This window comes from Heterodontus francisci, chromosome 14 (genome assembly GCF_036365525.1).
Source record: "Heterodontus francisci isolate sHetFra1 chromosome 14, sHetFra1.hap1, whole genome shotgun sequence".
NCBI lineage: Eukaryota > Metazoa > Chordata > Chondrichthyes > Heterodontiformes > Heterodontidae > Heterodontus > Heterodontus francisci.
The window spans coordinates 95,415,395-95,442,261 of record NC_090384.1 but is presented as its reverse complement, the minus strand read 5'-3'; the positions used below and the strand labels follow the sequence as shown (position 1 = coordinate 95,442,261).

At 43.0% G+C, this 26,867-nt stretch overlaps 1 protein-coding gene across 1 annotated transcript in view; it reads right to left on the bottom strand.

Annotated features, from left to right (window-relative positions):
* Positions 1–26,217, bottom strand: part of LOC137377164 (transmembrane protein 263-like) — a 312,332-nt gene extending 286,115 nt beyond the window's left edge. Inside the window, exons 1-2 of the mRNA XM_068046572.1 lie at positions 26,081–26,217; positions 7,630–7,738 (exon numbers count right to left, since the gene is read on the bottom strand). Coding sequence (XP_067902673.1) covers positions 7,630–7,738; positions 26,081–26,086 — 115 coding nt within the window. The 5' untranslated portion in view covers positions 26,087–26,217. The remainder of the gene's footprint in view (positions 1–7,629; positions 7,739–26,080) is intronic.
* Between the last annotated feature and the right edge of the window lie 650 nt (positions 26,218–26,867).

Here is a 26,867-nt window from a genome sequence, read left to right as displayed (position 1 = left end):
CTATGTCAACCTGTCCTGCCACCTTCAAAGATTATGCACAAATATCCCAGAGCTTTTATTAAACCCCCTTTAAAATTGTACCATTTAGAGTGCATTGTCCCTCCTCATTCTACCTACTAAAATGTATTACTACACACTTCTACATGTTGAATCATCTGCCATGTGTCCACCCATTTCAGCAGCCTGTTTTTAGAAGACAGAAGTGGATTTTCTGTGGCATTGTATATTAGAGGTGTTAAGTTGGAAGGGGTAGAAAAGGGTTAATATGTAGTTTAGAAGAAACAGCAGAGAATCCCATACAATTGTGTATTTCAGTAGAGAAAGCGAGTATGTATCGGCTTATGCTTAAGACTGCTAGAAAAATCACACATTGTACTACTAAACACTAGCTCAGTGATATTTAAAAACTAGTCAGGCAACCTTGGGAAGAACAAGATCAGAGGGCTGAGAAAATTGAGGAAAACAGGTTGGTGGAATGCAAAGTCATCTTCTGCTATGTCAATAGTGGTACTCTCTGCTCTGCTGGTAGGAGTCTGTGTCGTTTACCATATGTAGATATTTTGATAAGAAATTTGTACCTCAGAAGGGTATAAAAAGGTGTTGAATTATAACTGTTAGACATGTGAGATGATAGGGATGGTTTCCCTTTTTTTCACCTCTCAACTGACCAAAGCCAGTGTGTTTTTTTAAAAATGTTTTTTAATAGTCCACAAACAGACAAATGACAGGCTTTCTCCTAAGTTTAAAAGATAAAGGTTTATTGTACAACACCCAAAAATATATGCAAGTTCACCCATTCACACGCATGCATGCAAATACGCACACACAAGATAGAAATTAAAAGGTAACATGCGTTTAGATCTGATGGTTTTCACAAGAATTCGTTGTAAAACCTGCTTCCCTCCCCCCCCCCACCCCAAGGTACACTGAAGACCTAGTTTTCCCTTTTCTCTGGTTCATTGAAGAAAGAAAAAAGAATCTCAGAAGGTTCAGGAGGACGGATGCTTTGTTGCAGACTTCTCCTGTTATATCTCTGTCACAGTTCAATGGTGAAAGCCTGGTTCGATTTCTCAGGTAGGGAGTTCAAGGCCAACTCCAGTCTCTGCCTACATGTAGTGAAAGGTAGTGATCTTAGACAGGGTCCTTCCTCTTCACTGGAAAAGATGGAATAATTGAATTAATAACTGTATTAAAACCAAAACTGATTCTGCTCCGATTGTTCCAGAACAGGCTGCCACTTCACTCTCACATCGCCAGTCACAATCCTTTTTCCTGATTGGTCAGTTTGAATTCGGGCCGCTTTGATGCACCTCAAGTCTGTTTGAATTTGTTTCTTAAGTTCATTATATAGTTCATAATTTCTCCTTGTGAGCGTGTCATAACAAATCTGGATATGACCCAGGAAGCGAGTGCACAAAAGCCATATACACGATAGACCTTGTTTGCCCGAATCAGGTTTGCTTATTTGGAGGAATAGACTTCGAATTGGCAGAACTTTGCTTCTGTATGTATTGCCTTAACTTTGAATGAATTCACCTTAAGTGGGCAGTGGCGGCCCACGGACGAGACCGTATACCACCCTATCATAGGCACAGACAGCAAGACTGATCCCTAAGTAACAGACCAATTGATAGAGTAAGGTCCTAATGCCTGCTAGCAGTCAACAATGCTTACAGGTTACAGTTGCATTTTAAATGTATCACTATGGTGGACAAATCTAAATCTAGGAAAGTTCTTGGGACAATTTGTCTTCAAGCGTCAACGAATGTAATCTGCATTGGACACAATCTGAAGACCCATTTGAATGGATTAAGCTCCATGAAGAAGTTGGTAGAGAAATAGAGGAAAAGAGTAATGGTTCAACGGTTATATATAATCCGTCATGCACTAACAGAAAAACCAGAGCAACGCTCAAAACATAGCAACAAATTAAAGCAAATTTTACATGAGAAGAATGAGTTAAAGGCAGCTCCAAAACAGCAGACAGAGGTTGTGATAGAATTACAAAAAGTTCTTGAATTATGAACAACTGTAGTAAAATAATAATGGGGAAGAAACAGAAATTAAAAGCCAAAATGGGTGTTATCAAGATCTATGCACTCAGTGACTTGTATATACATGTGTGCTGCAGCTGACAGTGCCCTCTGCTGTATATTCACCACAGAACAGAATATCCAAACACCCAACATTTAGCAACAGATGCAAAAAATGTTTGAGGGAGAAAATAAACTACAAATTGTAAGCAACAGTTCAATGGTGCACAAAAAATTTCACCTCACAAACAGGACACAGACAACATAGCAAAGGGACTGATATGTTTCAGAAAAAACATTTTGCTCCCATCATGTCATTCTTGTTAGCTTGCATCAAAACTAGGTGGAATATTCAAGATTTATATGTGCCTCCACAGCCACCGCAGTGTGTCTACACTTCAATACAAATAGCACTTTAGTTTATGGCCCTGAGGACACTTGCACCAAGTTTGGATTAATATTTCACCTATGCGAACTGCACTACAGTGTGCTTAATGGTAATGTGCATCAGTGTTACAAAATTAAAACAGAAGGCAGTAAATGGTGAGAAGTGTGCATCCATACACATTCAGGAGCACAGGATAGTACCTGGCTAGAATCTCAGCTTGCGTGAGATGTGTTCAGTTATGTTTTACCCACTGATTGCAGACCATAACAGTGCAGCCTATGTGAAGAGATGGGGAACGAAATAGTGTCCAGCAAATACAATGGCTTTCGTAATCCCAATGTCTAACTGGAGGGAATTCTGGCTCACCAACAACTTGATATCAGACAGGCACTCCGACAGTTGTGGAGTTGAGAGGAGCAATGGAGACAGAGCTACATATGGAAACTGATCCTCTGACTACCGATAATGTCAGAGATAATGCAAATGAGGAAAACGCAGTAAAGATGGAACCCTGGGGTACACCAGAGGGGTGTAAAATATCTGTTTCGAAGTGGAACCTTCATTTAAAGTCTGCACTTTTTGGAAAAGTCCCAAAAAATCTTTACTGTCAACAAAAGAAAGGTTCCATAACCATTGTCCCATATGTTGATAGGGTGAGACAGAGGCGCAAGGGGAGAGCCAACTGTGCAACAGCCCCAACAAACAAATTTCTCTGCAGCACCTGTGGAAGAGCCTGTCACTCCAGAATTGGCCTTTATAGCCACTCCAGGCGCTGCTTCACAAACCACTGACCACCTCCAGGCGCGTATCCATTGTCTCTCGAGATAAGGAGGCCCAAAAGGAAAAGGTAGGTAGGTGAGATGAAGGAAGGTTGGAGGAGGCTTATGCAAATCAACACCAGCACAGACCCACTGGTCAAATGGTCCGTTCCTCTGCTGTAAAATCTATACAATGTAATTTCATATTTTCTTGCTCCATCTTTGTTTGTATCCAGCTAGTTGTTCCCTGTTGCAGTTATCTCAAAGTCATGGTGTCAGAACTGTGTTATATATTGGAACTTCTGCTTTGCAAGCCAAAAGTCCCTAAATGACATTGCTGGTTTAATAGCATTCAGCAAATATAATGGCTGAATAATGGAATATTTCCATTTATGTGCAAGAACGGATCTTTGAGTAAAGCCCCATGTAATCTACTGTGAAGCATTTTAGAAACAATTATATCTGTGCCACTGGCCATTTCAAGTCAACCAGCAACAGTTCTGATTAAATGTGGCTAACTTAAGAGGATGGCTTATTTAGAGGGCTTGAAGCCTGACTTTGCAATGATCTATCAGCTCATCCCACTCCATCACTATTCACATGAGTACTCACTCGCAAATTCAGCCCCACCTACCAAAGGTAATTTTAGATCTCCTCACCCCATATTGACCCTGCTGGGCTGGCTCCAATTTTATAAAAAGAACCCTGGATTAAAATCAGGAATCAGAGAAAAATTTGTGTCCATTTTAAAAAATAACAGCATTGGCAGAGCAGAGTGCAGCAAAAGCAAGGACTAAGATTAGCTCAAAAGTCAAGTAACAAAATTACAGAAAGTCAATCGGATAGGAGGCGAGCAGTAGATGTTTGGATTGGCTGAAGTTTATGACGGTTGGAGGTGGTGAGTAGGCCCATGGGATTGGAAACCCAGCTCAGGGTCACACTAGTATGCGATTTCTACAGCATTAAATCTGTGTTAAAGGAGAACACAGTGCAGAGAATTTTCAGTAAAGAGTGCTTTTTCTTCTTTTACATCCCCTCCCAACCCATGATTTCAGGGAGAATTCTGTATCATCCTGTCTTGTTTCTGTTCTTTTGCAGTCTGGTTCAATCAGAGCCAGTAACTGCGGAATGATTTATCTCAACAATTTTACAGTAACTTGCTTCAACTTAGTTCAATTATCGCAGCCTAGTATTTGTTTTGTCTTGGCTTATATATTTGATTCACAAAACCTGGAAACTTTAATTATCATTAAACTTCCCTTCTCGATCTCAACTCTTTTTTTCCAGGTATCTTTGTGTTTCACATATTTCAATACATTACTTTAATCCATCTGAAACCCTGAGGTGATAATTAATTATTAATCTGTTTTGTTCATATTTTCTTTTGTACACTAAGAATAAATTATAATTTCAGTAAGACTTAACTACTCGGGAAAACGGGCTTCAACTAGGGACGGGTACTAGGGGTGGCACAGTGGTTAGCACCGCAGCCTCACAGCTGCAGGGACCCGGGTTCGATTCCGGGTACTGCCTGTGTGGAGTTTGCAAGTTCTCCCTGTGTCTGCGTGGGTTTTCTCCAGGTGCTCCGGTTTCCTCCCACAAGCCAAAAGACTTGCAGGTTGATAGGTAAATTGGCCATTATAAATTGTCACTAGTATAGGTAGGTGGTAGGGAAATATAGGGACAGGTGGGGATGTTTGGTAGGAATATGGGATTAGTGTAGGATTAGTATAAATGGGTGGCTGATGGTCGGCACAGACTCGGTGGGCCGAAGGGCCTGTTTCAGTGCTGTATCTCTAATCTAATCTAAAACAAGTGACTTGTTTCAGTCACTTACAAAATGCAAATTTTAAAGTTTGCACACCTGAAATGTCATACTGGGGAGAATTCCCTGGAACACAGATGGGTGACCACAATCTATTCTCCCAGATCACTTGAGTGACTGCCTCAAGTTACCTTTGAACAGATCCCCTCTATCTCCTCTCAGCAGCAGAAAGGGAAAGCATGTTAAAAATTGGACCCAAAAGAAAATGATTGATAGTTAAAACGAACTAAATGATCGTATGTTTACACACAGCACACCCGCATTTATAGTCAGATTACATTGTTGTCCTTGGCTAGCTCTGTATCCTGTACAACCAGGATGATATTGTTATTTCCCAACTGAAGGCTTGTTTTTCTACTCCATTAGTCTAACACACACACAGCTAAAACACAATGTAATAACCGGATCTAAATTCACTCTATAGATGAAAGTGTCTTTCTTGTTTTGATTATAATTATATCCATGATGTCTAAAGACAGAACATTGGAGAACCCCAATTCAAATGTCGCATAATTGCATAATATTGAGAATATGGAACCAGCAATCAAGAATATTAAGTTGTGTAGCATAAGAATAAATTGTACAGCATATGGCAGATTTATATGAAACAGATTTCAATAACCTTCAATAAAAAAAAGTATGAATAGTTGCTTCAAGAGGCAAGTTTAAACCTCATGAACATTAAAACAATCACTGACAAGGAATTAAAATTTCAAAAACTATGGTAACTTTCAATGTAAAAGTAAGACTTCATTATGAATACAGAACTCTAATGAGTGATAGAAACAAATTAGATTGAAAAGGTTTGAAATGTGACATTGAATGAAAATCACAATGAAATCAGTGCATGACATCTTTTGGATTTTACTCATATTTGTTGTTCTTTGTGCCAAAGACCATTCACTCCTCCAAAGTGGAGTGTACCTTTATACACTCAATACTTGGTTATGTAACACTCCCAAGAAACAAACACCCACTTGTTACTGTACTTTGCTTACTGTATCTGACACAAGCCTTCTCGATCTCCTCGACTTTGGAAGCAAATTATAAAACCATGACTTACTATAAAGTACAGAAGAGGCAAACTAATAACCTAAGCAGTAGGAATGACAATACTGCAGATTACAGTATTTTTATAACATTCATTTAAAGCTTTTTTCTCAAATACACAAAGTATATACACATTTCACCAATTTTATGGTTGCTAAACCTGGATGACTCTTGCTAACCTTAACATAGGATTTATAACAGTTTATGGAATTTCAGTATCACACAAGAAGTGACGAAGTGGTGGCATGATCCCCAACACACACCCCAGTTACCCTTGGATGTTCAACCAGGAAGAAAGGGAATTTATAAAATCGCAACTTCCAATATACCATAAGGCAAATGAAAAATCCACAGGAAAACAAGTAATGCCTTCTATAGTGACAAGAGTTTTATCAACTTAATGCCAAGATTTCTACAATTTTCTTCAGATGCCAGAAAATATCTGTTTGCATGCATTGACGAGCCTTGCAACTCAAATCGATTGAGTTAATGTCAAAAAGCATTAATTAATGTGAAGTGGTTTCTACTTGCGAAGCAATCAAACCATATTTGCATAAGAAGAATATTTTTGCACACCAGACCTTAATATGTATGCCCTACAGTCTGGGGAACCAAAATGGCTTGGCCATGTGAGCCGCATGGAAGATGGCAGGATCCCCAAAGACACATTGTACAGCGAGCTCGCCACTGGTATCAGACCCACCGGCCGTCCATGTCTCCGTTATAAAGACGTCTGCAAACGCGACATGAAATCGTGTGACATTGATCACAAGTCGTGGGAGTCAGTTGCCAGCATTCGCCAGAGCTGGCGGGCAGCCATAAAGACAGGGCTAAATTGTGGCGAGTCGAAGAGACTTAGTAGTTGGCAGGAAAAAAGACAGAGGCGCAAGGGGAGAGCCAACTGTGCAACAGCCCCAACAAACAAATTTCTCTGCAGCACCTGTGGAAGAGCCTGTCACTCCAGAATTGGCCTTTATAGCCACTCCAGGCGCTGCTTCACAAACCACTGACCACCTCCAGGCGCGTATCCATTGTCTCTCGAGATAAGGAGGCCCAAAAGACAGTCTGGGGAACCAAAATTTAAACAAAAAATCTTAAATAGTAAAGTTATGATTTTAATTGCGACCAAAATCCTTTTTGTCCAGTGTTCCTGCATGTCTAGATGACCAAGTCATGAACCCCAGAAACAAAGCAGTTCTAACCTTTCAAAACATACCTTTTCCCAAGGACATTGCCCACTGTTAAATCTTCTTTGCTACACAACACAAATATAAAACTCAAGATTTTACTGAAAATTAACATATGTTAATATGAACAGAAGTGTTCTGTTTTTCTTTGTTCTAACAGTCAGAAGCACATTGCTGTTTTATCTCATTACAGCCAAAATATATAATGCACCCAGACTTAACTCTGCAAGTTCTTAATTACTGCTGTAACATGCAACAAGATACTTCTCTAAGAAGGCCTCGTCACACAAATCCATCTGCGCACACAGATGAGGTTAAATAATATGTATCCGCATTGATCATTACTATATTATGCAGCATTTCTCCAAGGCAATAGTTAAACCAGTACCTTCTGGAGGCTCCTCTCTTAGATAAGGAGGCACATCTTCATATGTATTCTCTTTCACAGCCGTCAGATCTGCCATGCTTTCAGTTATTTGAGCTGGTCTATCTGGTCCCTGTTTGAAATAAAGGCCAAAACAAGCAGTATCATTAATATATAGAGAAATATCAGCATGAACAAAAACAATAAGAGCTTTTTTCCCTAATGTCCCATTATCTTTTTTTTTAATGAAATGCCAAAAGATTTCCAAGTATTCCAAGTTTGAATTGTCTCTTGAAAGAACTCTTCAATTAATATAAAATATTTGGACTACAGATTGGTGGGGACAGACTTGAGGGAACTGCATTATGCCATTATAGAAAAACAACTTATCAACATCGAACAAGAATTCTCATTCTAAAGAAGGGCATGAATGTGATTTTCTCCTTATGATGAATTCCTTAATGCTGTGGGGAAATAAAATTGCTCCAAATGTATAGAGGAAAAATGGTACGGTTGGCAGTCTTTCCAATTCTTGCATAAGAGAGGCATTGCAGACTATTGGTTAGGGCAGATGCTTGGACAGACATTCTGTAGAAAGAAAGCATGTTTAGAACCCTGAACAGCAACCTTCAGAATGAAATGCTGTGCTATGTTCCGTACAAAACAAAATGTCTTTGCTGTATACAGTGCTAATTTGCAATTCAGGTACCTGTAAGGTACATGAGGATACCAACTAAGAACACACACAAAACCACATGCTTTTTAATTCTTTCACAGGATGTGAGCATCACTGGCTAGGCCAGCATTTACTGCTCATCCCTAATTACCCTCGAGAAGGTGGAGGTGAGCCGCCTTCTTGAACTGCTCTAGTCCATCTGGTGTAGGTACGCCTACAGTACTGCTAGAAAGGGAGTTCCAGGTTTTTGACCCACCGACAACTCATCAATGGTATGAGAGCAACTCATTAACCGGTTAAATATCAACAGTAATAGAAATTTTGTGGATGCCATAAATTTTGTGCTGCATAATATAGTAATAGGCCCAACAGCTTGCACATTCCCATTTAAGCACAGACTCTTCCCTACAGTATTAAATACTCAACAAGTAACATGCAATGAAAGTTAATTTTTCCTTTTTGGCCAATTAAATATTTGCACAAAACATCTGGCCTGTTGCAAGAGAGTACAAACACTGGGAATTCTCAACAATGACAATGCAGCTTTGAAACATTACCAACTTGGTCAACAAGGCCATGAATGATGCATAAGATGCAAAGAGCAGGCCATTACTTTGAATGAGCACCCTCATTATGGATAATCGTCATAAAACACAAAAAAATGCACCGCTGACACTGATAGCAGCAGAGCATTGAAATTATGCAGGCTAAGAATCATACAGCACAGAAGACAACCATTCAACCCATCATGCCCGCATCAGATCTTTCAAAGAGCTATCCAATATGTCCCACTCCCCTGCTCTTTCCCTATAGCCCTGTATTTTTCCCCTTCAAGTATTTATCCAATTCATTTTTGTAAATTATTAAAGCTGCTTCCAACACCCTTGCAGGCTGTGCATTCCAGATCATAAAATCTCTTTAAAAAAATTCTCATCCTCCCTCTGGTTCTTTTGTCAGTTGTCATAAATCTGTGTCCTCTGGTCACTGGTCCTTCAACCTGTGGAAAGTGTTTCTCATTTCCTCTATCCAATCCCGTGACAATTTTGAACACCTCTATTAAATCTCCCCTTAACCTTCTCTTCTCAAAGGAGAACAATCCCAGCATCTAGAATCTCTCCACATAACTGACGTCTCATCGCTGGTACCATTCCAGTAAATCGCCTCTGCACCCTCTCCAAGGTCTTGACACCCTTCCCAAAGTGTGATACCCAGAATTTTCATTATACTCCAGCTGAAGCCATAATAGTGAGCTGCAAAGGTTTAACATAACTTTCTTCCTTTTGTACTCCATGCTGCTATTTATAAGGCCCAGGATCTCATGTTTTACAGCCTTATCTACTTGTCCTGTTACTTCAAAAATATTATGCACCCCCAGGTTTCTTTGCTCCTGCACTCCCCCTAAAATTGTACCATTTAATTTATATTGCCTTTTCTCTTTCTTCCTTCCAATTTGCATCACATCACACTGCATTACATTTCATTTGCCCCCATGTTTCTGCCCACTTTGGCAGGCTGCGTTGCATCCAAAAAAGGCACCTCTGCCAGTCAAGCACTCCCTCAGTAATACACATAAAAGTCAGCCTCGACTACTGCTCACTTGTCTAGAGTGGGACCTGAACAAACAACATTCTGATTCAGAAATGAGGTGAGCCAATGAATCATACTGTGCTCAACATATTGGCAACTACCCTACATGGTATCATGAGACTGCCATTGCAGATTTAGTGATCACTTGGAGTTCTGCCCAAACTAACCAATATAACTGAACCCAACTGCAATACTGTTCCCTTGTGCTCAGCCCAAGGGGTGTTTCAGGTATGGAATACAGAAACAATAGTATCAAGACATAGATGACAAGCTTCGATGTGAACACAAACATGAACTTATTTGAAAACAGATGATTACGATACCAGGATCAAATCATTTCACAGTCTATATGCAAACTTTTTCCAGCCAGCAACGGAACACAGCAACAAAAAGACGAAGAGTAAGGCAATGGTGTTATCCATCACAGACAAAACATGGGTCAAATAGAAACAGGATCAAGAATTTCTTGCTACCCTAGGCCTGGAAGGAGAAAGACCACATTCATCCCCCTTGAATGAGCAGAACCAGTTGAGTAAAGGAAACGATGAGTGGAGATAAAAAGATAGCACGTCTCACTTCATTCATGCGTTCCCGGGATGTGGGCATCGCTGGTTAGGCCAGCATTTATTGCCTATCCCCAATTGTCCTTGAGAAGGTGGTGGTGAGCTGCTTTCTTGAACCGCTGCAGTCCTTATGGGGTAGGTACAGCCACAGTGCTGTTAGGAAGGGAGCTCCAGGAATTTGACCCAGCGACAGTGAAGGAATAGCGATATAGTTCCAAGTCAGGATGGTGCTTGGAGGGGAACTTACAGGTGGTGGTGTTCCCATGCATCTGCCCTTGTCCTTCTAGGTGGTAGAGGTCACAGGTTTGGAAGGTGGGCTGCTGCAGTCAATCTTGTAGATGGTACAAACTGCTGTCACTGTGCATCGGTGGTGAAGGGAGTGAATGTTTGCAGATGGGGTGCCAATCAAGCAGGATGCTTGGTCCCGGATGGTACAGAGCTTCTTGAGTGTTGTTGGAGCTGCACCCATCCAGGCAAGTGCAGAGTATTCCATCACACTCCTGACTTGTGCCTTGTAGATGGAGGACAGGTTTTGGAGAGTCAGGTGGTGAGTTACTCGCTGCAGGTTTCCTGGACTCTGACCTGTGCTTGCAGCAACAGTATTTGTATGGCTACTCCAGTTCAGCTTCTGGTCAACAGTAACCCCCAGATTGTTGATAGTGGGGTATTCTGCAAGAGTAATGCTGTTTAATGTCAAGGGGAGATGGTTAGATTCTCTCTTGTTGGAGAGGGTCATTGCTTGGCACTTGTGTGGTGCGAATGTTACTGGTCACTTATCAGTCCAAGCCTGGATACTGTCCCGGTCTTGCTGCATTTTTACACAGACTGCCTCAGTATCTGAGGAGTCACGAATGGTGCTGAACATTGTGCAATCATCAGCGAACATCCCCACTTCTGACTTTATGATTGAAGAAAGGTCATTGATGAAGCAGCTGAAGATGGTTGGGCCTAGGACACTACCCTGAGGAACTCCTGCAGTGATGTCCTGAAGCTCAGATGATTGACCTCCAACAACCACAACCATCTTCCTTTGCGCTAGGTACGACTCCAACCAGCAGAGAGTTTTCCACCAGAATGCCAGTGACTATAGTTTTGCTAGGGCTCCTTGATGCCGTACTCAGTCAAATGCTGCCTTGATGTTAAGGGAAGTCACTCTCACATCACCTCGTGTACAGCTCTTTTGTCCATGTTTGAACCAAGGCTGTAATGAAGTCTGGAGCTGAGTGGCCCTGGCAGAACCCAAACTGAGCGTCAGTGAGCAGGTTATTGCTAAGCAAATGCCGCTTGATAGCGCTGTCGATGACACCTTCCATCACTTTACTGATGATCGCGAGTAGACTGATGGGGCGTTAATTGGCCAGTTTGTTCTTGTCCTGGTTTTTGTGTACAGGACATACCTAGGCAATGTTCCACATGGCTGGATAGATGCCAGTGTTGTAGCTGTACTGAACAGCTTAGCTAAGGGCGCAGCAAGTTCTGGAGAACTTCAGGTCTTCAGTACTATTGACGGAATGTTGTCAGGGCCCATAACCTTTGCAGTATCAGTGCCTTCAGTCGTTTCTTGATATCACGCGGAGTGAATCGAATTGGATGAAGTCTGGCATCTTTGATGCTGGGGACTTCAGGAGGAGGCCGAGATGGATCATCAACTCAGCACTTCTGGCTGAAGATTGTTGCAACTGCTTCAGCCTTATCTTTTGCACTGATGTGCTGGGCTCCCACATCATTGACGATGGGGATATTTGTGGAGCCACCTCCTCCAGTTAGTTGTTTAATTGTCCACCACCATTCAGACTGGATGTGGCAGGACTGCTGAGCTTAGATCTGATCCATTGGTTATGGGATCACTTAGCTCTGTCTGTCGCATGCTGCTTATGTTGTTTGGCACACAAGCAGGCCTGGGTTGTAGCTTCACCAGGTTGACACCTCATTTTGAGGTATGCCTAGTGCAGCTCCTGGCATGCCCTCCTGCACTGTTCATGGAACCAGGGTTGATCCCCCGGCTTGATGGTAACGGTAGAGTGGGGGATATGCCAAGCCAGATTGTGGTTGAGTACAACTCTGCTGCTGCTGATGGCCCACAGTGCTTCACGGATACCCAGTTTTGCATTGCTAGTCGATTCTAAATCCATCCCATTTCGCACAGTAGTACTGCCAGACAACACTATGGAGGGCATTCTCAATGTGAAGACGGGACTTTGTCTCCACAAGGACTGTGTGGTGGTCATTCCTACCAATACTGTTATGGACAGATGTATCTGCGGCAGGCAGATTGGGGAGGACAAAGTCAAGTATATTTTTCCCTCACCACCTACCGCAGACCCAATCTAGCAGCCATGTCCTTTAGGACTCGGTCAGTAGTGGTGCTACCAAGGCAGTCTTGGTGATGGACAATGAAGTCCCCCACCCAGAGTACATTCTGTGCCCTTGCCACCCTCAGTGCTTCCTCCAAGTGCTGTTCAACATGGAGGAGTACTGATTCATCAGCTGACGGGGGAGGGGCAGCAGGTGGCAATCAGCAGGAGGTTTTTTTGCCCATGTTTGACCTGATGCCATGAAACTTCATGGGATCTGGAATCGATGTTGAGGACTCCCAGGGCAACTCCCTCTTGACTGTATACCACTGGGCCGCCACCTCTGCTGGGTCTGTTCCTGCCGGTGCGACAGGGCAAACGCGGGGATGGTGATGGCAGTGTCTGAGACATTGTATGGTATGATTTTGAGAGTCAAGCTATTGCTTGACTAGTTTGTGGGACAACTCTCCCAACTTTGGCACAAGCCCCCAGATGTTAGTAAGGAGAACTTTGCAAGGCCGACAGGGTTGGGTTTGCTGCTGTCGATTCCGGTGCCTAGGTCAATGCCAGGTGGTCCGTCCGATTTCATTCCTTATTGACTTCGTAGCAGTTAAATACAACTGAGTGGCTTGCTCAGCCATTTCAAAGGGCATTTAAGACTCAACCACATTGCTGTGGGTCGAGTCACATTTAGGCCAGACCAGTTAAGGACAGGTTTCCTTCCCTAAAGGGAATTGGTGAACTAGATAGTTTTTTATACAACAATTGACAATTGTTTCATGGCCATCATTAGACTAGCTTTTTAATTCCAGATTTTTATTACTTGAATTCAAATTCCACTTTCTGCCGTGGTGGGATTCGAACCCATGTTCCCAGAGCAATACCCTGGGTCTATGGGTTACTAGTCCAGTGACAATATCACTACACCACTGCCTCCCACCTGCTCCAATGTAAGCGTAAAATTTGGCACAACTGAGGACTCAAATTCTTTAAACTGAGAACTTGAAGCTATCCCAATACATAGGAGTATGTTGGAATGCCATCCCAATGCTGCACCCTATTTGGTGATATAAGTTTGAATTTTATTATCCTGATTCTGCATGATTTTTTAAACCATTTATACCAGTCATTTTAAACTGATGGAGTTTGCAACATACATTACCTACAAAATGGTTACTTCTAACTAGGAATACCTTTGCTATGGGGATATGGGGACAGTGTGGGAAAAAGGCATTGAAGTGGATGATTAGCCACGATCATATTGAATGGCGGGGCAGGCTCGATGGGCTTAATGGCTTACTCCTGTTCCTATATCCATTATATGCCAAACATCAAGTTATTTTTTGTGGCTGCACATGTAATCAACTATTCCATGAAACCTAAACTACCAAAGAAAGGGTGGTTAATCTTGTTACATGCTAGTTACCAACAACTGCAGCAACACAGTGCTTAAACATTACTGAGTCACGTACAACATTTAGGATGCTTCTGCCTTTGCCTTTTTTTTAAAATCTCATCAACCAACAAATCAACCATTAAAATCTGCATCAGAAATTCAATTACCTTGAGAATTTTGGGAGGGGAGCAGGTATAGAGATTTTCACTCGCCCCAGTTATGCTTTTGAAATCCTTAGGGAATAAAACATTCCGCTTGCAGTTTAAGAAATATACCACTGAAGACTAATGCTGGAACTGAAAGTTTCAACTATTAGTCAACACTCCTCTCTGTGACCCACCCCCAAATCATAGAGCTGTGCCTTTCATCTTCAACCCTCTTTTCAATCTCCTCCCTAAGAAAGCATAAGATAGAGAACCTGTTAGAGTACACATTTTCAAATCAAGAGAAAGGCTCCATATGAGGCCTATAGCAGGAACATGGTAAAATGTTGTTTCGACCAGGTGAGAAAGGTGCCTCGGATTCCCTCTCAGCCTTGACCTGGTTTTACCGTAGTAGGGTTTAATTTTAAACACACTGTGTTTTTAGCTCCCTCTTTGTGAATCCTTGTTCAATGCTTTCAAATTACAAGACAAAGAAACCAGCACAAACAGGCTTTCTTAGGTTTGAAAAAGAAAAGTTGAAATTTATTAAATTTAAACTCTAATTCGGTTGACGCCTACAGATACAGGACACGCCCATGCTAGTATGCATATGCGATACACACATGCAATTAGAGACAGAAAAGAGAAGAAAAATAAAAGTGGAAAAGTTTGATGCAATATCTGAAGAGTTTGTGTTACGGTTCTTTGAGCTCACTGTAGAGTCCTTGATTGTAGGTAGATCTTGCTTTTCATTAGGGCCCAGTATTCTTCTTAAACCTTGTTCACTGTAGGACACTTTTCTCCCTTGGGGTTCAAGTGTCTTCAGTGGATTCAGAGGCTTATAAGAAAGAGATGGGAGCAGACAGGAGAGATCTTCTCAGTCCAGGAGCAAACAGTCTGAGTCCAAACACTCTGCGACTAGTTAAAAAAACCCTGAAATAGCCCGTTAGTCAACTGGTCCAACCTGGCCCCTGTGGATTGCATCACCCTAGCAGGCCCTGAAATATGCTTCCCCACCCCCTCATTGTCAGGTGATCAACATCCATTGTGAGTTCAATGTGTCCTTTGTCTGCACAAGCACCGTCTGTTAGTATGCAAATGTTTTTCCAGCCACAGCTGATCTGTTCAAGTCATTTCCTCGCTCCAGCAACAGTTCAAAAATCAATATTCGTAAGATAAAACCAATGTGCCTCATTGCTGGCATGTGGGGATCCGCATGACACTGTCCATTAGCCTCATCAGTACAGTAGCAGCAAGCTAAGGCCATCAGTGTGACCCCAGAGACAACTTGTTGGTTGTGGGGAAAAAGTAAGCTTGGCCAGTGTCTCACAGCACAAGGCAACTCCTGGGGTGGGGCAGAAACCTGGAATGGGAAGCAAATGGTGGCTGGAAGGGGCACAAAATTTTAATGTGGAGCCAAGAGCATCCCTGCCCATAGGCTAGGCCACAGATAGACCAGGTAATCCTGAATACAATAGGCCCAACGGCTGCTGTCCTTAGGTCAAACCAATTTCCAGTTTGGGTCTTCAAACAGCTGTTAAGCCTCTTATTTGCATATTGAAGATAGCACCCAAATCAACATTATGTCGGATATGGGCACAGGAGTTTAGCCTCCTAAATTGGACAACTTCCCACCCATTTCCTACTAGAAACCAGGTGCAACAGGATCTTATTTCAGGAAGTCACTATTGAACTTGCCAAGATTACATTATATCCTGTCATACTGAAGTAAACCAGATTGGTACAGTCACTATTCCAAAAAGTAGCAGCAGAGTTTTTTGTTTTAAGCTTGCTTAAGGTTTAGAGTTTCTTTATTCATTTTTGAACATTACAGCATATATTGCAAAATGTAGTGATTTATAAATCAAGGTTGAGGTGAAACAATATTTTATGAAATGGTTACAGTCAACGGAGGAAGGGTCAAAGGGCTTCCCTCCTTTCCCTCTCTTTGTTTGACCACAACAGGTTTAATTCTTCCTTAAGGTGGATGTACTGGCCAATTTAGGTGTTTAATTATGTAAATATAAACAGAAAGTGCTGGAAATACTCAGGTCAGGCATCATCTGTAAAGAAAGCAGAGTTAACGTTTCAGGTCTGTGGCCTTTCGTCAGAACTGGCAAAGGTTAGAAAATAATTAGGTTTTAAGCAAGTGAAGGGGTGGGTGGTTTGGTGGGGAAAAGAACAAAAGAAAAGGTGTGTGATAAGGCAGAGGACAGGAGAGATTAAGTAACAAAGAGAGTGTTGATGCTAGCGGTGAAAGACAAAGCATTAGTCCAGAGAGTGTGTTATGGCAGAGTAATGAGCATCTCTGTGCAAGAGCCACATGGTTAAAAAAACAAAAAAAATTTTATGTTTAATTACTTACTCGCTATGATCATAAGAACCAAATGGACAGGTTTTCTTGAGTATAACAAAAAAAAAAGGTTAACTTTATTGTATCTAAACCAAACTAATAAAAATAATGCAACAACTTTCACACGCACACAAATAGGTTACAAAGTGGGGAAAGGTAGATTGGTTGAGTTAGAGTCCACAGAAAAAAAAGGTATACAGTCTGTGACGTTTGGTGATTTGGTTGGCTTCAAGCTGAATTCAGTCGTCCGGAGGCTTTTAGTTTGAAGAGGTAGATGACTTGTTTGGGTGCGTCTCTTGGAGACAGCAATGTGGATGATGTCCGACAACAGGGTTTCTGATTGTAGCCGGTGTATGTATGCAAAGGTGGTCAGTTAACAGGCAGGAGTTGAAAACTTTCAAGCTGGAATGTAGACAGAGTGAGAGCGAGACCCCCCCAACTTGGGTCTGCACGTGTCAGAGTCTGACAGTCACTCATTCAAACATAGCAGCTAGCAGTATTTCTCTCTTGCTAAAAGAACAGGTAGTTCCTTTAAACTTTCTGGGTCTTGGTTCTTGCTGGGGCAAGAGCAGACATTCCGTCTCCCTCCTCACAAGCATTGCAGTGTAGGATACAGAGTTGCAGATTAGGTAGCCATCTTAAGCTGCCAGCAAAGTCATCCTTGTAGCTTTTTTTAAAAAATGTCTTAAAAAAATATATAAATTAAGATCTCCAGTCAGTGGATTAAAGAAAATCATCATTCAACAAAGCACATGGATGTAACACCTCCCCACCATGCAAAATGAAATGTGATGAAATGAACATTTCATTATGAGTTTACAAATTTTAAAAAACTGTTTACACACACACTCATCAGTCTTACTGTCATAGCTATGCTCTTTTCTTTCCTCTGGGATTATGCATGAGTATAACTGGGGAACTTCATCTGCTCTGACTGGGCTCAATCAGTTTATGCTCCAGCAAAATCTGAAATGCCTTGTATGTTTTGACAAAACCTTCCTTTTCCAGTTTCTCGACATTAGTGAACTCAACCCAGGATTCAAAGTTGTTCATAACTTTGTGAAAGTCACCCAGTGCTTTTTGTACATAGTTTTTCCTGTGCTCCACCTTGCCAACAGCTTGCTCGGCACAGCACTTATGCAAACCAATTGTCAGCTAGTGACTTCATTTGTTTGGATTAGCTGTCCTGCCATAAATGCAAGTGTGCCAAATGATACCATAAAATCGTAAGACACTTTTGTCGGGCAAACTTTTAAGCCTGCCTTGAAGTGCTTCATAGATATTTTGTAATTTAACCCAGTGCTGGATTTTTTTTCCTTGCAGCTTGACAGCACCTCTCAATTTCTTCCTGCATCTCTTCCTGTCGTTCCAGCTCATCAGCCTGGCCCAGAATTCCTTTTTCGGTGTCTCTAAAACCATCTTTGCCCCTGCTAAATCATTACCCAAGAGCAGGTCAACCCCGTCCACAGGTAAACTAGGGACAAGCCCAACTGTTACCAGTTCTGAAACAAGGTCAACACTTCAGGTGCACCACTTTCCTCCAATCCCATTTATTAGCTCTGACATTCCCAATGCACTCTCTGGGGGAAAGGTCATGCCTTTTCCCAGCAGAAGGGATTGGGTGGCCCCTATATCCCTAAGTATAACTATGGGCATACTTAACCTCACTCGAGGGGTATGTGGCCACTTTTCCTCTGGACACAAAATCCTGGTAACTCAGGGATTTTGTTAAGTTTTCCCACACTCCGGTTTACTGGATTTTCGTGCCGCAGTTAAAGCCACAGCCCAGTCCACAGCTTTCCATCAGGGCCCCTTTTCCTGCACTAGTCTGGTGTACCCTGACTAAACCTATGGGTTTTCCCCGTAACTTCCAGTAGTCAGCTGGAAGGTAACCAGCCTTGTTACAATGAAAACATACAGGCTTCCAGGCGTCACTCCTATTCTCTGCACCTTCCTTTTTGGTCTGAGGAGTGCCCCCTGTGTTTCCAGCTCTCCCTTCTTGCTCACTCTCCCACCTTCTATTCTTTTCAGTTTTTTGGAAGTAACTAGGGAAGTGTTTCCCTAGGGGCAAGGGCTTGTAAATAAATGTATAATCATCAGCCAGGATTGCTGCCTGCCTGGCTCTTGAAACCTTTTGTTCCTCTACGTGGAAAGGGGAAGCGAGTTTTTGAACTCCTCGAGGAATATCACCTCTACTAGGTTTTCATAGGCAGTCTCGATCTTAAATGCCCATATCCATCGGTCGAAAGCGAGTTGCTTAACCCTTTGGAACTCAATGCAAGTTTGTTCCGGCTGCTTTCCGAGAGTTCGGACCTTTTGGCGGTACTAGCTCATATGCACTCAGGATAGCATTTTTAGTCATCTCATAATCTGATCAACTCTAATCAAACAACAGTGAATAAACCTCATGGTCTTTTCCTGTTAGTTTGCTTTGCAATAACAGTGCCCAGCTGTCGACTGGCCACTTCAACTGTTTTGCAAGCTTTTCAAAAGGGATACAAACTGCTTCCACATTCCCCTCATTGAACTCTATCAACCGGAAGAACTTGAAGAGCTCAGCAACCGGTCCTGAGCTAGGGGTAACTCTCGCACTAGTGATGCTTTCACTAATGTTATTGGGTCATCATCTAAACTCCCTTTCCTCCTTCTGGAATGCTCTTTCGTTCTCCCTTTCATGGAATTCTAATCTCCTCTGTTCTAGATGTACCTCAGCTAATATTATTCTGTCTGTTTCAGATTCAATGCCTGTCTCCAGTTCTTCAGTGTCAATTTTAAAATGGTTGGCACAAGTTTTAGGATTTCATGCTTCCTAGCTTTTAGGTAGATAGTAATCTCTAACTGCCCAGTTACATTCCTCAACTCTTCAACAGACAGGGTTTTTAACCTGGCCCCAAGTTACTTCACTCTGTTCCAGGAAGGTACTGGCCTTGAATGTGGGCATTTTAGTAATCTAGCACTGAAAACCACAAGAAAACCCGTAGTGAAGTACTTGAATTATTGCGAAGGATCAATTTGGTTTCCCGCTTCCAATTTTCCATTAGTCTTTGGGTTAGATCCCAGATGTGAGCCCCAAATATCTGTTACGGTCAAGTGAGGAGGAGTCAAAGGGATTCCCTCTTTTCCCTCTCCTTGTTTGATTTAATTCTTCCTTAAAGTGGCCAATTCAGTAGGTGTTTAATTACATACATGCTATGATCATAACAAGAACCTAGTGGACAGGCTTTCTTGAGTTTAACAAAGAGAGGTTAATTTTATTGTACCTAAACTGAACTAATAAAATAACATGCCAACTTTCACTCACACACAATCAGGTTACAGAGTGGGGAAAGGTAGATTGGTTGAGTTAGAGTCCATAGGAAAGTGGGATATATAGCCTGTGGTGTAAAGCTGCAATGGGAGGAGAGAGAGAGAGAGAGAGAGAGAGAGAGACACCCACTTGTGCCTGCACGTATCAAAGTCCAGTTGCTTCGCCTCTCTGCTGCACAGTGGCGCAGTGGTTAGCACCGCAGCCTCTCAGATCCAGCGACCCGGGTTCAATTCTGGGTACTGCCTGTGTGGAGTTTGCAAGTTCTCCCTGTGTCTGCGTGGGTTTCCTCCGGGTGCTCCGGTTTCCTCCCACATGCCAAAGACTTGCAGGTTGATAGGTTAATTGGCCATTATAAATTGCCCCTAGTATAGGTAGGTGGTAGGGAAATATAGGGACAGGTGGGGATGTGGTAGGAATGTGGAATTAGTGTAGGATTAGTATGAATGGGTGGTTGATGGTTGGCACAGACTCGGTGGGCCGAAGGGCCTGTTTCAGTGCTGTATCTCTAAACTAAACTAAAACTAAATAAGCTTAAAACCACAGATGGGGAAGGACTTATCACATGACAGTCACTTAGTCATTCAAAAATAGCAGTTATCAGTATTTCTCCTGCAAAAAAAACAGGTAATTCCTTGAAACTTCCTGGGTCTTGGTTCTTGCAGGGGCATGAGTAGACATTCCGTCTCCCTCCTCACAAGCATTGCAGTGTAGGATACAGCACTGCAAATTAGGTAGCCGTCTTAAGGTGCCAGCAAAGTCATCCTTGCAGCTTTTCTTTTTTTAAATGTCTTAAAAAATATATAAAATCAGATCTCCAGTCAGTGGATTAAAGGAATTCAACAAAGCACACTGGACTAACAAAATTTAGCAATTTTGTGACAAGAGAAACAAAGCTTCAGATGACTAATGTTGCCACTGCTAGATTAGCATACTGTCCTGGGGGTGAAGCTCCTTCTTGGTTTTCCATATATAATACAACAACTCCATTGACGTGAGTCAATTTCCAGCGGATCACTTGCGGCTGGGTGGTAAGCATCAGTTTCTGCATCATTCTGGCCAGCAACTATTATCATCATCCCAAAGCAGCTGGCGCCTAAGGCCACCTTTAGGTGGAAGCCAGTCACTGATGTTTGAATCGCTAGTCTGAAGTGGCTACATTGTTCAACATGCTCACCCACCACCGTCACTGCTGCGAGGACAAGTCACAGCTTAGAACTCACCAGCAGTGATGCCAGCTTAGATATTGAGCCACAGCTGCTCAACACGTCACATGACAAGACTAGCCTAAGGAGTAGAGCTCTATATCCCTGCCATCCAGCAGCTGGTATCCCACGCAGCAATAGCCTCAGATTCTGCCCCTCAAAATACTTCCTTGGAATTGGATGTATAGTTGAAAAAGGAAATGGTTGTGGGGCCATGGGAATAAATAGGGAATTAGACTAGTTGGATAGTTCTTTCAAAAAGCTGATACAGGCACGGTGGGTTGTGTGTATAATTCTTACTCTTCTGTTGCTGTGGAGAGAGGGTGGCAACAGCTGGTACTAAATCTTCTCTTACTCTGATCAATGGACTACCAACTCTTTCATTTTCCAGGGGTGGGTCAGTGAGAATGTGAAGATAAAATACACTTGATGTCCTTACTGCAAAGGAACTAAGCTGCAACATACATAAGTGCAACAGCTCGCATGAGGTACAAACCATTTTGTGAACAACTTGACATTTATCCAAATGCTAGTCTAGGCTTTAGAGTTAATGGGAATGAGTTGAGGTTAACAAACAAAGCTGAGAACCTAAAGATTTCCTGACCATCCTTGATGTGTGTAGGGGATGATCATTTTGGGACTGAGATGCTCCTTGGCATCCTTATACCTGCACAGCTGACTCTGCAGATGCAGCAAATGTCTCATCAGGTGGAATTCTCACTGAAATGCAGTTTTGGGACAAATGTTCATTTTTCTTGAATTAAAATCTTAAAACCATCAGGTGACACTTCTCTCTGCAAAAAAAGATTCAATAGTAAATCTCAAAAGGGAATTGGATATAATTATATACTTGAAAAAGAAAAACATTGCAGGGCTATGGGGAAAGAGTAGGCAAGTGGAACTAATTTGTTAGCTCATTCAAAGATTTAGCATAAGCACAATGGGCTCCTGTATGATGTAAGATTTTATGGAACTGGCTAACACTTCATAACGTTACAAATTATAATTCAGTTTTTTTTGTATACAATGAATAAGATTACTTTCAAAGCGGCAGATGGAAATTAGCGCCTAAAAACTTTCATTAAGGATATGTCTGGTACATAATGCAAGAGTATTAATGTGATGATTTTGTGTGATCTTTGTGCTACACATTCTAAAGGAACTCTCAAAAGGGAACTGGATATATAATTGAAAAAAGAAAAAAGCTGAAAGGCTATTGGGGAACGAGTAGGGGAGTGGGACTAATTTGTCAGCGATGGAAGGGGTCGTCGACATTGCGAGCAAGCAGCACTTGCTCAGCTATAACCTGCTCACTGCTGCTCAGTTTGGATTCTGCCAGGCTTGGCCCAAACATGGAGGGAAGAGCTGAACTCCAGAGGCGAGGTGGGTGACCACCCTTGACATCAAGGCAGCACTTGACTGAGTATGGCATCAAGGAGCCCTAACAAAACTGGAGTCAATGGGAATCAGGGGGAAAACTCTCCAATGGTTGCAGTCATACCTCGCACAAAGAATTATGGTTGTTGGAGGTCAATTATCTCAATCCCAGGACATCACTGCAGGTGTTCCTCTGGGTAGTGTCCTCGGCCCAACCATCTTCAGCTGCTTCATCAATGGCCTTCCCTCCATCATAAGGTCAGAAGTGGGAATGTTCGCTGATGATTGCACAAAGTTCAGTATCATCCACGATTCCTCAGATACTGAAGCAGTTTATCTCCAAACGCAGCAAGACCTGGACAACACCAGGCTTGGGCTGATAAACGGCAAGTAACATTCGCACCACACAAGTGCCGGGAAATAACCATTTCAAGCAAGAGAATCTAATAATGTCCCCTTGACATTCAATGGCATTACAATTACTGAATTCCCCACTAACAACATCCTGGGGGTCACCATTTATTAGAAACTGAACTGGACCAGCCACATAAATGCTGTGGCTACTAGAGCAGGTCAGAGGCTTGGAATTCTGTGGGGAGTAACTCACTTCCTGACACCCCAAAAGCCTGTCCACAAGGCACAAGTCAGGAGTGTGATGGAATACTCACCACTTGCTTGGATGGGTGCAGCTCCAACACCACCATCCAGGACAAAGCAGCCCACTTGATTGGCACTCCATCCACAAACAAACATTCACTCCCTCCACCACTGACACACAGTGGCAGCAGTGTATACCATCTACAAGATGCACTGCAGCAACTCACCAAGGCTTCTTCGACAGCACCTTCCAAACCTGCAACCTCTACCACCTAATGGGACAAAAGCAGCAGATGCATGGGAACACCATCCCCTGCAAGTACCCCTCCAAGCCACACATCATCCTGACTTGGAACTATATTGCCGTTCCTTCACTGTCGCTGGGTCAAAATCCTGGAACTCCCTTCCAAACAGCACTATGGGTGTACATACACCCCAGGGACTTCAGCAGTCCAAGGCTGCAGCTCACCACCACCTTCTCATGGGCAATAAATGCTGGCATAAGCCAAAATGCCCACATCCCCGAACGAATAAAAGAAAAGCTGCCAAGTTATACGACAGTACCTTTCTCATTTACTCAGTCAATGCTCCATGGAGCTGCAAGCCTTTCTCCTGCAGAATGGGGCAACTCATGGGGGTGATCCTTCCCTAAAAGCGTCAACTATCAGAAGCCTCTCTTATCCAGCTTTGCATTTGAAGCAGCCATCCCCAACTTTTCCATCATGAGTACATTCTTTGCAGAAGCATCACTGTTCCAGCAGCCTGAACATCACCATATTCAATTTGTAATCTCCTTCTGTGGTTCAGCCTTCTCAAAGCTAATATCTAGCCCTGTCTGAAAACATGTTACTTTCCCATGTGACCCATGAGGGGAGTGGCGAAAGACGTAGAGGATGTGAGAATGACATCCATTTGTTCAGGGGGCAAGCTCCAGAATGAATAGTGTGCGCTTGTGACATATATAGGCATGGGGACACCAGGGAGTGTGTGGGCAAGAGCGTCATTGGGGGCAGCAAAGATTTTCCATAAAGCCAGAGTTTCAGCTCAATATGTTCAAAGCAATGTTCCTGGAGAGAATCACAGAATTAAATAGTTCAGTAAGCATTTTTTTTTTTTAAATCGTTAATGGAGATTTTAAGTACAGCAATGTAACAGAAAATTTAATGGTGTCATTATAATATTAGGGAGCATGCCTAGCGAAACCCTCATAAAGGGTGAGGCAACAGCTGAAGTAAAGCACTTCCACTGAAATAAACAAGCTGCCTACAAACATATAATTTAAAGCAAATGCTGGGCTCCGCGAGTGAATTAACAACTTACATTGACATTGTATCCTTACTGTAAAGCATTCCAAGACATATTAAAGGAGTACAAGCAGCCAAACACTGACAAAGCCAAATAAGATGACATCAGGACAGGTGACTAAAAGCTTGGCAAAGAGGTACATTTTAAAGAGCATCTTAAAGGAGCAAAGAGAAGCCAAGAGGTTTAGGGAGAAAATTCCAGATGCAGATCCTGGGGCTGGGGGGGGGGGGGGGGGGGGGGGGAGGGGAGAGGGTGGTATGGGTGGTTCGGAAGTCCAGGATACACAAGAGGCCAGAACTGAAGGAACACAGAATTCTCAGAGTTGTCGAGCTGGCGGAGGTTACAAAGATAAGGAGTGTTGACACCAAGAAAGGATGTGAACACAAGGATGAAAATTTTAAATTTGAGGCACAGGTGGACTGGAGCCAACGTGATTACAGCATGATGGCAGAACAGGATTTGGAGAGAGTTAGGATCCAGGCAGACGAGTGTTTAGGAGATCCTTAAAGCCATCATTTTTCTGTCTGCTGGACACATCATCGGAAGCAATCCCGCAATGTCTTTACTGACCACCTTGCCCATTATTTGCGTTGCTGTAAGTACATGTACGATTGAATTGTTTTCAACAAGAGCATTATTATCCTTTGAGTAACTGACATTGCCTTTTGTAAGTTAGGACACATCGTCCTCAAGAGCCGACCAGTAACTAGGAGGTTCAGCACAAAGAAATGTTCCTAAGCTATTGTTCGATAGAGGCATAAATTAATTTGCTGATGATTCAGTATAAAGTTTCTCATGATTAGATTAAATCTCCTCCTTAAAACCACAAGGATATCACAAAGGAACTGCATTATATTTTACTTTAAAAGTACATGAAGCATTGAGACACAAGGTGATAGATAAGTAAATACAAATCTTCCTTTGCTTTTATCTTCCTTTTGTACAATCGATTACCTATCACTAAAATCAACACATTTTACAATAGAAATTAATGAATGTTGCACTCAGTACACATAACTAAACATATTAGGTATGTTTTATAGTTTGTTATTTGGCTCCAACTCTGCGTCTTACAAAACCGAATACTGCTTTACTTCAACAGATTTTTCACCAACATTTCTGCAATGTTTACAAACTTAAACCTTACTTAAAAGAACCTTTCAAACAGCTTCAACTGGGTTCCTTCTGACACTTGAACCGAGATGACAAAGGGGGAAATTCTGTGTTCGAGTTCAAGGCACGGCCACATTAACGGGGGACTGTTTTTTTAAGACTGGAAACATGAACACTTCTAACGTTCAATATTACAGGCGAAAAATAAATGATCGAATTTTGCAGCCAAACACGCAGCAAGTGGAGAGAAACTTCTAGCAATTCCGTTCATGCTGACAGTCGGTCCCTGCTGACGGAAGATATACTCGGGGTTGATGAAGGTTGCAGTTTAAAACAGGTGCTGTGCTGGCGGGGAGTGGGGTCTGAGCCCGGCTCCCTGAGGAGGGAGATCAAGGCCTATCACCACAAAGAGAGCCTTCGCCACCGCCGGGGTGAGAGTGAGGGGCCCACCGACCTCCATGAACCGTAACCCGCCTTGGCTGAGGGAGGGAGGCCGGTGAAGCCCCTCCTGGGCACTGGGTCTCTCACGCCGCGGACATTCACTGCTCCCGCTTCCCCTCACCTTCATGATGGTCCCGGTGAGGCCGCCACCGCCTGAGGCCGGATCCGTCACTCGGCCGCGGCGACAACAACAACTAGCACTGACATTAGAACCAGAGTGGCGCCCCGCAGGAACTGACGGCAGTGGGAGCGAACCGCAGCCCCGCCCCCAACACCACCCAATCAGCATTCTCCGCTCCTCTACGTCAACCAGCCAATCAGCATTCTCCTCTCCTCAACGCCAATCAGCATTCCCGGCAACTCAACCCCAATTAGCCAATCAACATTCCCCTCTCCTCAACACCAATCAGCCAATCACCATTCTCCTCTCCTCAACCCCAAACACCCAATCAGCATTCCCCTCTCTTCAACCCCAACCATCCAATCAGCATTCCCCACTCCTCAACCCCCAACCACCCAATCAGCATTCTCCACTCCTCAATGCCAACCAGCCAATCAGCATTCTCCTTTCCTCAACCACCCAATCAGCATTCCCCTCTTCTCAACCCCAACCACCCAATCAGCATTCCCCGCTCCTCAACCCCAACCACCCAATCAGCATTCCCCGCTCCTCAACCCCCCAACCACCCAATCAGCAATCCCCGCTCCTCAACCCCAACCAGCCAATCAACATTCTCCTCTCCTCAATGCCAACCAGCCAATCAGCAGTCACTGCTCATCAACTCCACCAACTACCCCATCAAGCATTCACTGCCCAACACCAACCACCCAACCAGCTTTCTCCTTTCCTCAACACCTCCTCCTCCTAATCAGTATTACCTTCCCCTAAACCCACCCCCACCCAGTGA